Genomic DNA, 13,866 nt, shown 5'->3' on the forward strand with positions numbered 1-13,866 from the left:
ATTACCCCAGAGAGAGAAAGATTTTACAGCATTTAAAAAGAGATTTTTACCATCAATGATAAGCTCCTGAGCATCTCTAGAGGTTTAAAATTATTGATAGAAATATTATCTGTACCAGAGGCTGTGGCTGCCCCAACCCTGAAGTGTCCAAGGCCAGGTTGGATGGGGCTTGGAGCAACCTGGGACAGTGGAAGGTTGAGTGGAGCTCAAAGTTCAGCTGGTATTAATGACACTACAATTTAAGATGTCTAAGAAACTACAGAACAACTCTAACAGTTATTAGATGTGAAAAAATTCCCCAGTTCAGTGAAAACCCTCACTCAGAGTGTGACAGATACAAATAAAAAACCCACATAGTCTCAGCCATCTTCCAGAAAGATTTGGGGAAAAAAAATAAAATCCCATGGACAAAGGAGGATCACAAAATGGTTTTATTTCCTTTTTATTTGAGGTGATTTGTAATATTTTATTAATTTGTAATATATTAGTTATAAGCCAGTAAATGCTCAGCTGATTGAGCAAATGTAAAACTTCTTGGTAAACTGACAGACAGAAAAGTTAATTTCTGTGTGGATTTTTTTTCCCAAAATAACCCAGCAATGAAAAATTACCACTTTATGTGTCCTGTTCAAGCTCCTCTATAGTTTTTCATTTTCCCTTGTAGATGTTTTCCCCCAGTGGCCCATGCAGAATGTGAAGTTTTCAGAGAGAGTTTAATGCAAAAAACCAGGGTCATATGCAAAGAATACAATAAAAAACAGGCTCAGAGGCAAAGAACACAGGAGCTCAGGCACTACAGGGAATGTAAATGTTGAAAATCACACAGGAGAAGATAATAAAAATAAAAAAGAAGTGGCCACAATACAACAAAAGCAGCAGCAGAGCTGCTGCACGAGCATCCCCAAGGCTGATGGAGGGATGGGCTGACCTCAGAGGCCTCTGCCTCTCCTGACTTCCAGACTTCTGTGGGGCTCATTAAAGGCTCCAAGCACAAAGCATCAAACACTTCAAGGAAAAGTTGGTCTCCATGGGAACAGAGGACAAACTAAAAATAACCATAAGCCAGCATTTCAACAATTTTGCAGGAGATTGTCATGGCAATGAAGAGAGTTGTAACCTGTTGTCATGATAACCAAAGTTTGGAATCAATGGGAAAGCATTCCACTTCCACTTCATCTTTATTCATTGTGGATCCAGCATCTTCCACAGGAGAATTCCATGTGCCTTCAAGGAACCAGAGAGCTTGGGAGAAGCAAGGAGGGATAAAGGACTGTGGGGATCAAAAGAAAAATTTAAAACTCCACAGCCAAAGTGAAGCACTGACAGGAGGGGAAAAAGCCCCAGGGATGAAAATCCTTTGATAGATGAAGGATATTGGGCAGGAATTGTTCCTGTGAGGGTGGGCAGGGCTGGCACAGGTGCCCAGAGCAGCTGTGGCTCCCTGGATCCCTGGCAGTGCCCAAGGCCAGGCTGGACAGGGCTTGGAGCAGCTGGGACAGAGGGAGGTGTCATGGCAGAGGGTGGCACTGGGTGGGTTCTAAGGTCCCTTCCAACCCACACCATTCTGGGATTTTGTGACTCAAGTCCCATCTTGACAATCACTTCTCAAACCACAGTTCACAGCACATTAAATATCACAGAATGCCCAGGTTTTCAAGGAACCCAAATCAGGGAAAATAACCTGGATTTCCAGTCCAGAGGAAGCCAGAGGATGCTCCAGGGCTGGAGTCCCTCTGCTCTGGAGCCAGGCTGGAGGAGCTAGGGCTGTTGGGTACAAGTGACCAACCTGCTGCTCCTGCTTTCAGTGAGACCCTCAATTTTATTAATAGGCTCAGAGCAAAACATGCCTTTTTTCATGACAACTTAATTGTTATTTTTGTGGGAAATTGCTCTGCTCACCCTGAAATTACTATGATAGTCCATTATACTACTGTTTCCTTAACTGTTTTAAAGGGAGAAAAAAATTATTCTGGCAACAGAGTGCCTGCACAGAACACACTTCACCTTTAACACAGCACAGTCTTCACCTCAACAGAGTTCCTACTTTGAAATAAAAAGGACTGGAGGCAAACAGAAGTCCAGATGCCTAAACACATTCATCTTTGTGAATGAAGCTCTTCATTGTTGAGCTGTAAAAATCAAGGATTTCCCCTATGTGATTTCACTTACAGCCACCATGTGCTTTGCATCTCCTGGGAATGCCACAGAATCAACCTCTTCTCCCTGGAGATGGATGCTCTTTGCTGCCAAACATGAGGTCTCCAATGATGAGGCACAGACATGTCATTTTGAAGTGTAAATAGATGGCAACAAATCAAGCATAAAGTGGACGTTTCCTTTGGTGACTTACTAAAGTGAATTTTGGAACTATGAGCTCCAAAGTTCTACCTGTTACTACTCCAGGGTTTCTTCCTTGTACTTCTCCTCCCAAACCCTCCCCTTCACCACTCTCAGTCTTCTGAGAGCTCATCTTTTCAGCCCAACTTCTTCTTTATTCCTTTTGTTCCTGGAAATGATTCTGTTGCTGAAGTGAAACTCCTCAGAGCTGCTCCCAGGAAGGGCTGCTGGGCTCACAGACCTCTGGAAGGAGGGGCTGGGGAGCAGCTTTGGAGAGGAGGCCACACACTGCTGCTGTTCCTGGGAATACTGAAGTCCTGGCTTTCTTTCCTCAGGTCACTGCTAAGGCAGGACCTTGGAATAGGTGAGACAAGGCTCCTCCTCCCAGAGGAGGCACAGAGCTGCTCCAGGGCTGGGAGAGCTGGGGGTGCTCACCTGGAGGGGAGAAGGATCCAGGGAGAGCTCAGAGCCCTGCCAGGGCTAAAGGGGCTCCAGGAGAGGGACTGGGGACAGGGATGGGGGACAGGGCAAGGCTTCCCACGGCCAGAGGGCAGGGATAGATGGGATAGATGGGATACTGGGAAGGAATTCCTCCTGTGAGGAACTGGCACAGGGTGCCCAGAGCAGCTGTGCTGCCCCTGGATCCCTGCAGTGCCCAAGGCCAGGCTGGACAGACACTCCCTGGGATAGTGGGAGGTGTCCCTGACCACGGCAGAGGGTGGAACCTTTAAGGTCCCTTCCAACCCAAACCACCCTGGAATTCCATGATCTTCCCTAGAACCACCAGTTCATTGCAAGGAGCCCAAGCCTTGCACCCTGGCACAAAATCTGATTATTTCCCAGATGAAGGATAGCAGCTCATTCTGGGAATTCAAAGGGCTTTACATGACAAGGCTGTTGACAAACACATTCCTGTAAAAGACCCGGAGATGGCAATTCCTGGGAGGGAAGGAGCACTTCTCACCATCAGCAGAAATCCAGGGGTCAGGCTGGGGAAGGAGTGCTGGGAGCCAGGGGAGGAGAAGGGAAAGAAAGGCTGCAACACTAAAGAGTCTTTCAGGACTCATTTATTCGAGCAGTGCCAAGGCAGCTCACTGCTGCAATATTTTCTTCCTGCACTCAGAGCCAGGGCTTTGGGATCTAATAAATCATCCCTGGCCGCAGAGACATTAAAATTCTAGCCCAGTACTGCATCAGATGAAACGAGGCTGAGTGCCAGCAAGTGCAGGGAGAGGGAAGGGCAGCCACACACACTTTAAAATAAGTATATGAATGCATTTGCATAGAAGCAACACCTGATTTTGGCTTCACACCAGGCTAGGTTTAATGAAACAGAAGAGCAAAACAGATCTGCAACTGGATGATCTTTAAGGTCCCTCCTCAACCCAAACCATTCTGGGATTCTGTGATTAATAAACTCAACTGCTTCACTTCAGGAAGGCTGATCCCCGTTAAATTAGAAATAAGATATTAGGTATAAAGCACAGTAGGAAAACAGACCCAGTAATTAACAGATCTGGTACAAAGCAGGGAATTATTTCTGAAGCTTTATAAAAGTCTTTTCCAAGCCTGGACCAGCTCACGTTTCTGTCTGTACAAACCTCTGTGCTGGATCACATTGACTGTGCCCAGTGTGAGAAATAATTGTGCACCAGGAGGGAAGAAAAACTCAATATTTAATCTAAAAACATTTTTGCAGAAGTCAAGCCACTAAATTTTAATTTATTACCTTCAGCCTGAAAAAACATAACAAGGATCTGGCCATTTATTTGCTGTGCAAGATGAAAAAAAAAGGTGTGGGGGGAAGGAAAGGCAGCAAATATTAAGGGTTTTCAACGGATCATGAGGCAGCCTTGGAGCTTATTTGCAATCATTTAATTGAAGCACCTGGGGATTTAAGAGGTATTGAATGTGTGGGGTGCAAACATGCACAGAAAAGAACAAGCCAGCATATGAATTTGAACTGCAAGAGGCAGAAAGAAATATGCAGAAAAAGGCATTTCTTTCAGACTGGGTGAGATTTTTACTCTGGATGAGAGGTTCCCTGAAATGTGGGGTGCCAGCACCAGGAGATGTTTCCTGGTTTATGAGCCCCCATCTCCCACTTGCAGAATGACAAGGTCACACTCCAGCTCCATGGAGCAGAGGTTCCCAAACTCCCCATCCCTGGAGGGATTTCACAGCCATGTGGGTGTGGCACTTGGGGACATGGGGCAGTGGTGGCTTTGGCAGTGCTGGGGAACATCTGGACTTGGATTATATTAAAGCTCTTTTCCAGCTTCAATGACTTTGTGATGCTGAAATGGCCAATGTGATCTTGACTTCCTACACAGAGGCTCCTTGTCAGGAGCAGAGCAAGAGGAACTTAGAAAAGATATGGAAGTGAAGGGAACATGCAGAAAAAGAAGTTTTAAATGGGAAACAATTGATCATGGCTAAAACAAAGGAAAAGGAGATGGCTCAGAAACACTAGACATTAATAAGCCATCCAAACCCAGTTTCATTCTCTGATACACACACACACACTAAGAAGGAAGACAACAAAAAAACCCTTCAGTTGTGAATTTTAATACTGAATGTGTACTTAAAAGCCAAAAGCACTGGTTAGAATTTGTCTATATGCAATTTAAGACAGAATTTTGGGAGGGCTCATGCTTAAAAATAAAGTTTCTCTTTTCTTCAAGTGAGTGAAAAACTTCAGAAGATGTGCCTGCACTCTATAAAAGCAATTGAGACACAAGAAAATTCTCTGTTCACCTTTTATTTTCTTCAAATGGAGCACTTTTCTCTTCAAAACATGTTTCCAAGGCCATCTCTTTTTTCCCACCTATGCTTTTTTGCTTCTCTGCCTCACAGTTTTTCCCCAGCCCTCTTCAAGCGTGGCCATTTAATCTTTTTGTTTCTTTTCCACCACCAGGCAAACCAAAATCAATATTGCAGCCAAGAAATGAGGCAGAAATAAGCCAGTTGCATGGACTCACCCGAGCCTGGAGGAGGAGAAGGCCCACAATGAGGTCATTTGGGAAAACAGAACATAGGTTTTGAGTTTTGTTTGCTTTTAAGATCTGAGACTATTCTGTTTCTTCATAACACAGAGGGACTCAAAAGCCTGTAAAACCTTCTCCAGACAGTTACAAAACAAGGGGTGAGGGATGTTTCCCAAAGTTCCCATGAACTCCTTGGAAGGCTGGCATCAGTTGGAGCAATCTCCAAATGAGCTGAGTGGATGTCATGAATTATTTTAGAACCACAGACTCATTAGGGATGGAAAAGCCCTCCAAGACCATTGAGTCCAATTGTTCCCCAGCACTGCCAAGGCCACCACTGCCCCATGTCCCCAAGTGCCACATCCACGTGGCTTTGGAGTAATTCCAGGGATGATGATTCCACGATTGCCCTGAGCAACCTCTGCCGCTCACAAACATCCCTAATCCGACCCAAACCCCTCTGCTTGATTTCCCCAAACAAGTAACTCCTCCTCCCTCCTTCCCTTAGTGGTTTTATGCTTTTTACAACCTCAGGAAATTCCCTGAGTTAATTCTTTAGGAAGATGGTGATTTACCCATCATTGATCTCAGTGCTGAAACTCAGCAGCTTCCAGCACTGAGGAATTCAGCAAGTTGTTTGGAAGTATTCCCACACGAAAATCACACATTTAAACATAAAAACAATGAGAGCCTACACAAGTCACAGCTCATTCTTCTCCCAGTCAAGTAGGATTTTCCTGTCTGCTCTATACACACCAATTAATAAACATGAAGAAACGCCAGAGGAAAAATATTCACTGTATCCACTTCATACATTTTTAATCACCCTGAAATCAATTCAACACCCTGAACACGGTTTAGAATTCCTGTTTTACAGACCCGGTAAGCGACGGATTGCCTCATTAAATCCAGGAGTGGCATTTCCCAATCAATGGAAGGGGCTGATGTGCATGCACATCTTAGAGCAGAAGGAGCAGTAAGGAGAGAGCACCTCAACCCTGCCATTTGCCTGTGTTCCTCAGTGCTCCCCACGAAAATACTGAGGAATGCCAAAAAAGAAAGAGAAAAAATATAAAATGCATCCCCTTTCACAGAGTAGTTGTGAAAAAAATTGGTTTGTCTGGCCAAAGAGCTGATCAAAGGCCCAGCATTTCCAGAGAATAATACAGCCAAATTATAATTGTAAGTTAATAAGGAAGGCTGAAATCACACCTAGAATTATCTTTGTCCCACAGAGAGAATGCAAAGGAGGATTAAAGGCCGACAGCAGAAATCCTATCGGAACATCCTTCCTTCTTCTACAGCATCGAAGGCCACTGACTCTCAACATCACAATAAATTAAAGGAACAGTCAGGAGTAAATGAGGTCACTCCTCACACGTGCAGTTGTGTCTGAGGTTCAACAATGAATACAAATGACAGGGATTAGGACAGGAACACACGTGAGAATCCTTCACCTCCTGTCCTGCCAACAAAACCAGTGGCCAGAGGGCACAGATTCCCTCTGTTCATCATTATGTCCAAACAAATGTTGTGGTTTCACCTTGGGCAAGGAAAAAAAACGACAAAACTTGGAAATTTTCAACTTGGGATTCCTGCAAACAGCCTAACTCAGGAGCACAAAGGGGTTCTATGCAGGGAAAGCCTCTTTGCTCCGGAGCCAGGCTGGGAGAGCTGGGGGTGCTCACCTGGAGAGGAGAAGGATCCAGGCAGAGCTCAGAGCCCTGCCAGAGCCTAGAGGGGCTCCAGGAGAGCTGGAGAGGGACTGGGGACAGGGATGGAGGGACAGGACACAGGGAATGGCTTCCCAGAGGGCAGGGATGGATGGGATGTTGGGAAGGAACTCCTCCCTGTGAGGGTGGGCAGGGAAGAGCAGCTGTGGATCCCTGGCAGTGCCCAAGGCCAGGCTGGACAGGGCTGGGAGCAGCCTGGGACAGTGGGAGGTGTCCTGCCCATGGCTGTGGATTGGAATGAGACATTCTCCCAGATCCCTTCCAGAAAGCACTGCAGGATTCTGGGAGCATCTCTCTGGAGCAGGACTGCCAGTGCAGCTCGCCCTGAGGAACGCCGAGCGCTCCGAGTGACGTGGCGCGAACCCCTCGGAGATTTCCCAGCCGGCTCCGCATCTCCGGGCTCTCCGGTTTTATTACCATTTATTATTGAGGAATAACTCCACTGAACACAGAGCCAGCCTAGAGGAGCTTCATGAATCACAGCATCTTATCAGCATATTAATCAGCTCCTGGTAGGGAGAGGGAGAACGGTGTGAGCTATCACAAACACTTTGGAGTTTCACGCTTGAAGTCAAACAAGCTCCAGGAGAGACTGATTCTTCACCCCTGATTCCACACCAGTGGGCTAATCGATTTACTGCAGCCTTTACTGGTGCCTTCCTGCAGTGGGGGCAAGGAAATGGGAAGGAGTGCCAAAGGAAAGGCAGGTGCTTCAGCAGCTCCCATCCAGGGCAGGTAAAGTGAATTCCACCAAGAACCAAAAAGCAAATTGGAGGCCTTAAATACATTTTAAAATTAGCCTCAATTAAAACAACAGCTTACATGAAGATCCAACTCAATTACAGTCTGGTTTAATTAAATAGTAAACAATGCTGAAGCACTGCTGCTGATGTTCCAAAATCCATGGAATTAGCAGAGTGGAAGCTGTCACCAGCCGGGCACGAGGAGCCAGGGCTTGGAGCACAAAGCTGGCATTGGGCAGATGTAGCTCTGTCTAAAGCCAGAATATTCTCCCTGTGTCACCTTCCCTCAGCTCAGCAGCAGCTCATCCAGCAGCAGGAAACACTGCCAGCAGAAGTTATTCTCCTCCTCTTCCAGTTTCCAAAGGAAAACAGGAAGGAGGATGCAATTCAACAGATCTGGGAGTTCTAAGGACCCCAAAAATGAGAGATGCCACCAGTGCTTAATAAATCCCTTAGTTCAAACACAGGGATTGTTTATAAACATTTCTCCTATGAGCTGAATAATTGTGATTTTATCTCACCAAGTAACTGTATTTTAAAACTTCTTTTTTTAAACTTAATTGTTATTTCCCATAAAAATCCAGCTAATCCAGACCACACTTGAAAAATTATTTAGGAAATAACTGTCCTTCACACTTCCATTAAGGAAGATCAAAATGGAAAAATCAAGAATCTGAATAAATGGATGGTTCGTCAAGTACTTGAGTATGTGCCAAGGATTTCCCATTCTTCCTAACTCAAGGATTTCCTATTTTCCCTAACAGCCAATCTGGCAGAAAAAACTGGATTATTTATCTTGCAATAGACCTCTCTCCCTACTCTGCCAGAAAACAACACAGAAGTCACAATGAGAAGAAAATCAGATTAAAACTCATTGTTTCAGCCTAAAGCTATAATATAAATAAAAATAATAAACCAAATATTAAGTAGTATAAAGTATTCACATTTAGCACAAAAAAACCCCAGAAAAGCATAGAATTCAACCTGCCAGTATCCTGATTACTATCCCTGCTTTCTTCCTGCCTCTATCCCACCTGAGTTTTATTCCACAGCTCTTTTCATAGATGCTCAGACCACCCTCAGGAGTTGCCTGTCATTTCTCTACAGAGGATAAAATTTAAATTTTCTCCTCCTCATTTGCTACAGAACTTTGGGTCTTTCATTACATATTCAAACACATTCAGATTTAAAAGAGTTTGTAGTACTATTTGCCCAGAGGGAAAAAAAAACAACAAAAAGCTCTTCTGTTAAATGATTTTTGACTTCTATTTTGGGACTTCACTGTAAGAGTTCAGCCCACTGACTCCTTACCTTCCACCTGGGCAATGGAGCAATCCAGCAGGAATATTCCTGCTGTGCTGTCCTACATTTGTTTCTTTGTTTTACCACTGGCATGACCCAGGACCTTGTTTTAATTTTCCAGCCTGATCTGCCTCCATCTTTTTCCTCCAAGATAATCCTGCACATCCACCCCTGATTTCTGTGCATTTACCACAAATTCTGGAAGACAAACACCTGAAGGATGATTTGGCATGGAAGCAGTCTCTGGGGCCACCTCCTCCTGCTCCCTGCATGGATCAGAGCTGGCACAAGTTGGCCAAGTCAAATTTTACACAGGTAAGGGCACAGTAGGAACTTCACAGTGATCAACAAGCAGGTTATTTTAAAAGACAACATCCCATTAATGTGGGACTAATTCCAAATGGAGAATTAATGTGTTCTGGAACAGCCTGGTCTATGGAAGGAGTCCCTGCCCATTGCAGAGGGTGGAATCAGGTGAGCTTTAAGGTTCCTTCCCACTCAAACCATTCTGGAATTCCATTAATTCCTTCATCTAAAGCAGAATTCCCCCTCTAAAATTCTTCTAGAAAGGTCAAGGTCCAAATTCTGACCAATCTGCCCCTCACAATTTAAATTAAATTATCTTTTCAAGTGCCAGAAAGCAGCTTCTAAGACACCCAGGATTGTATGAAGGCAGATACAGAAATGTACATTTAATGCATATTAAGGTGGAGCTTTAACCACATGCCAAAAAAAAAAAAAAAATTAAGTAAAGTGGGAGAGAAGTAGCCTCTTGTGCTGGAAAGCCACAAAATTCCTGTTATTTCCAGAGTAGGAAAATAACTGTGCACTTATGAGCTCGTTCTATCACCCAAGCACTGCTGGAGTCCACAGTCCTCTCACAATGGGGAGATTTTTGAAGAGACTTTTTCACAGAGATTGTTGGTTTTTTTTCAAGCCTCTCGTGCTTTGACTGTGAGACCAAAGTTCCCCCAAGCTACAGTATCTCCAACAAAGCAGCTGCATAAATTGGAATGGGAAAAAGAAAGGATGAATAAAAATGAGGCAGAAGGCCTTTGAGGAACTCTCTGCTCTGCAGAGTCTCAGACAGGGCTCCTCACAGCCCCCCTGACCCACCAGCTGGAAGAGCTGCCAAACTCAACCAGAATGTTCCATGCACAAAGTACCTGAGAGTGTTTGATGGTCATTCCCATTTGCTGGTGACCACTCTCCTCCACAAAAACACATTCCCAAATAATTCCACATATTAGGTGAAAGTCAACATACCCAACCAGGCAATGCAAATAGAAAGCAGGAAATCCTAACACAACATGACACCCAATAGCTGATTACATTCCCCAAAATGGCATAAAAAGGAGTTTTCCAGGGCTGATTTTGTGAGGGGGTGACAAGATCAGAGCAAGTCAAGATGAGCATAATCCACAGGGAGAACCAGATACACCTGAACTGGGATTTTCTTTTTCCAAAGCACCATTTCTCTCCCAGCTGAATTCTTTCCATATCAGTACATTTTAGTTCCTCACTAGTTACAAAATTCTTGTAAACATCTTTCAAGACCAGCCTTTCTCAAGAATTAAGGATGACATTTTTAGACAACTCAGCTCTAAAGAGGGTTTCAAACCGACATCAGACTTGTTCTTCCACATAAGATTAACTCAAACAAAGCACAACTCAAAATTTAAAAAAAATCAGTCAATAATGTAGCTGAAGTTACCCCCTATCACAATGACTGGATGTTCTCCAAACAAGGGGCTCGTGGCTGTGGGATCCTCAGTTCCACAGCTGGATTATCCCAGCACGTGCACCCCAGTGGTTCAGTGCAGCTCCAGAGGGGAACCCTCCTGCTGACTGCCCCAGCACCTGCTTGCATGGCTGTTAATCTAGAGAAAACCCCTTTGGATCCTTTTCCTTAGGATTTCCAGAGCATCCTCTTTGCATGAATTCAGCTCCAGCTCTTCTCGCTGAAGGGATTTTCCTGCGAGTCACGCTCCCATCCGGCTCCCTGAGGGGAAATCTTTCTCCCTCATTCAGGGATTAACCACCACCACACACAGACATGCAGGACAGCCACAAGCCCTGTCCTACCTGTATAGGCCATGTTCTTCGGGTTTCCATAGGGAGCCCCAGGTTGGACGGGGCTGTAAACAGGATTCATGGTGGAAGACCGGGAACTCTGAGGACAAAAGAAAAGCAGAGTTGAGACGTTGCCTTATGTTGGCTCTGCTGTCTGTGCAGAGCCCTGATAGCATCACCCTGTTAGAATTCCAGACACAGACAGCTGTGAAGGAAGGGATTTACAACCAGACATTACAACCAGATAGCATATTTAATAATTCAAGTTTTGGATCTCTCCGTTAATTCCCACAACTTCTCCAGCGCTGCGTATTCCGCCTACAAATGGACCCGCGGCAGATTCATCTTCCACATCCCTGCTCCAGGGGGGCTCAGCACTCATGACCCCACTCCCAGCTCATGATGAACAAAGAGGAGGAGCCACAAAGTCAGGAAAAGGAATTCTCCCCCTTTGGAAGAGTGAGCAGTTCTTGGGTGATAAAACCAACCCGTCCCAAGGCCTGACCTTTCCGAAAGCAGCAGATAAAAGAACATTTGCCGCCGGCGAGATGGAGAAGGGCAAGTCCTGGTGAGCTTTCAGCGTGAGCTGACTGTGAAAACCTGGAGGCCAAGGCTTGGATGCTGTGTGGGGCTGGGCAGGCCACCCCTCATCCCACCTGTGTCCCACAGGGATGCTCTGACACAGAGCTCAGGTGAGCAAGGAGATTCCAACAGCCCTCGTGCTCCTCCCTCCAATAGAGGAGATGAAGCCGGGTCAGCTTCTTGTGGGTTTTATTAAAAGGAAAGCAAGTAACTTGGGAATTTGTGTCTCCTAACTGTCAGTTAAGCAACTGGCTCAGTTAATTATCTTAATGAAGCACATTCTCAATTCTGATTAATGGGAAAATCAGTCATTAAGCTTTATTAGGCGACGCATTTGTCTCCACAGCTATCTAGTGGTAATTTCACACCAGACCCAAACCCATCTTGCTTCAAAATCTGGGGGTTTTGCTAAAATGTGTTATTTTACAGTTCATAAATAACACCATTCTCTCTGAACAGGTCCCTCATGATGGGGACACAATTTGTTAGATCATTAACTCCTTTCGCTTTACCTCGAGAGTAAACAAGTCAAATGTTAAATGTTAGCACCGATTGACTTGACAACAATTAGTGCTTAATTAATTAGCTGTCCCTCCACCCCCAAGTTAGCACTGAAGGAGCCATTCTCAAAGCAAAGGAAATCAGGGTTAGAAGCAACTGGGAAGAGACAGGGAGACTCAGAATTCCATCAGTGACTTCACTAGAAGCAGAGCATTAAAAAGGTCTTTAAGAAAATCAGTGTAAGACCAGGCTGTCCAGAGAAGCTGTGGCTGCCCCTGGATCCCTGGAACTGCCCAAGCCCAGCTTGGATGGGCCTTGGAGCATCTGATCTAGTGGAAGGTGTCCCTTCCCATGGCTGGGATGGGATTTAAGGTCCCTTCCAACCCAAATCATTCTGTGATTTTATGAAATAAAATTTGTGAGGGTAACTCTTCACCTTTCCATTGTTCCTCCCCAGAAACCTCCCAGTGACAGCTGGACCTGCTCCCAGACAGAGCTGGAATCATGGCTGCTTTTCTAAAGTGCCTTTTCAATGCCAGCATCATTTCATTTGTACTCTTGTGTGTGTAAAGAGTAGGAAAAAATCATTTAAAAAATGACTGCATACGCGTGGCTTGCATTAGGTGCTGTACCAAATGGTAAAAGCAAAACACTCTTATTGAGAAGGATGAAAGAGAACGCTTTTATCCCAGATAAAAAGGTTGTAATCGTGGTGGGGGCTTGAGAGCTCGTGAGGAAGAGGTTTGTCCTTCCTCCCTGCTTTGTATGCAGGGTGGGATTTCCAGACAGCAGGAAAGAGCCCCTGCAAACGGCATTTGGGAGGGATGATTTTCTCTCCCATTCTGCAAGACAATGCCATCCGAAAATACATTCGAAATTCATTGCAGGCACCATGTTGTGGCATTGAAACAGCTACACTGAAATGGGAATAAAACAGGATTAGCAAAATTAAACCTCCTGCACCGCCAGAACCTGCAGAGTTCGCTTGTGGCCATGAATACCCAACAAAAAGACTACTAAAAATTAATTATAAACAGACAAACACCAGTGCTGCTCTATTGCAGGAGCTCCCAGTGCTTCCTAATCCCTGGGACAGCGAGGCTCAGTTGCTCAGAGAGACTCCAGCAAGGAGTGACTCCAGCAGGAATGCCATGGGAATGAGCTGCTGGCAAACAGTCTCGGGATACTTGGTGGCTGTAACCTGGTTACGTGTTCATCTGTTTGATCCTGCTGGGAAAGTGCAGGACATGCTCCCACCACAGAGGGAACTGCTCCACATCAAAGGCAAACAGAGCCAGGAGGGAGATGGGGAATGGGTCACAGTGGCCTTGGCAGAGCTGGGGAATGGTTGGACTCCACCATTGGAGGGCTCTTCCAACCTCAGAGAGCTTTTCCAACCTTAACAATTCTGTGATTCTGTGAGTGTGTCCCTGTTGGAGCCCTGGAAACTGAGGATTTTAGACTTTCTGTGCTGACAGGCACTGACCCCCAAGAAAAAACAGCTTTTGACCTAAAGGCATGGAGAAGGCTTCCAAATGGAATGACAGAACTGGGATCATGAGTGTGCAGTTTGAATAGAAGTGTGCAATATCACATGGTGGAAAACTT

General features: G+C 45.2%; 1 protein-coding gene across 10 annotated transcripts in view; it reads right to left on the bottom strand.

Moving 5' to 3' along the window:
• Positions 1-13,866, bottom strand: part of FAM168A (family with sequence similarity 168 member A) — a 127,750-nt gene that overhangs the window by 50,392 nt on the left and 63,492 nt on the right. For all 10 annotated transcript variants that reach the window (XR_008841577.1, XM_056503028.1, XM_056502959.1 and 7 more), the window contains one exon: positions 11,188-11,275. Coding sequence is in view for 9 of the 10 variants with exons in the window: in XM_056503028.1 (XP_056359003.1) it covers positions 11,188-11,257 (70 nt within the window). In the remaining variant the exon portion in view is untranslated. The remainder of the gene's footprint in view (positions 1-11,187; positions 11,276-13,866) is intronic.

The sequence above is a fragment of the Oenanthe melanoleuca genome, chromosome 1 (assembly GCF_029582105.1).
Source record: "Oenanthe melanoleuca isolate GR-GAL-2019-014 chromosome 1, OMel1.0, whole genome shotgun sequence".
Classification (NCBI taxonomy): Eukaryota; Metazoa; Chordata; class Aves; order Passeriformes; family Muscicapidae; genus Oenanthe; species Oenanthe melanoleuca.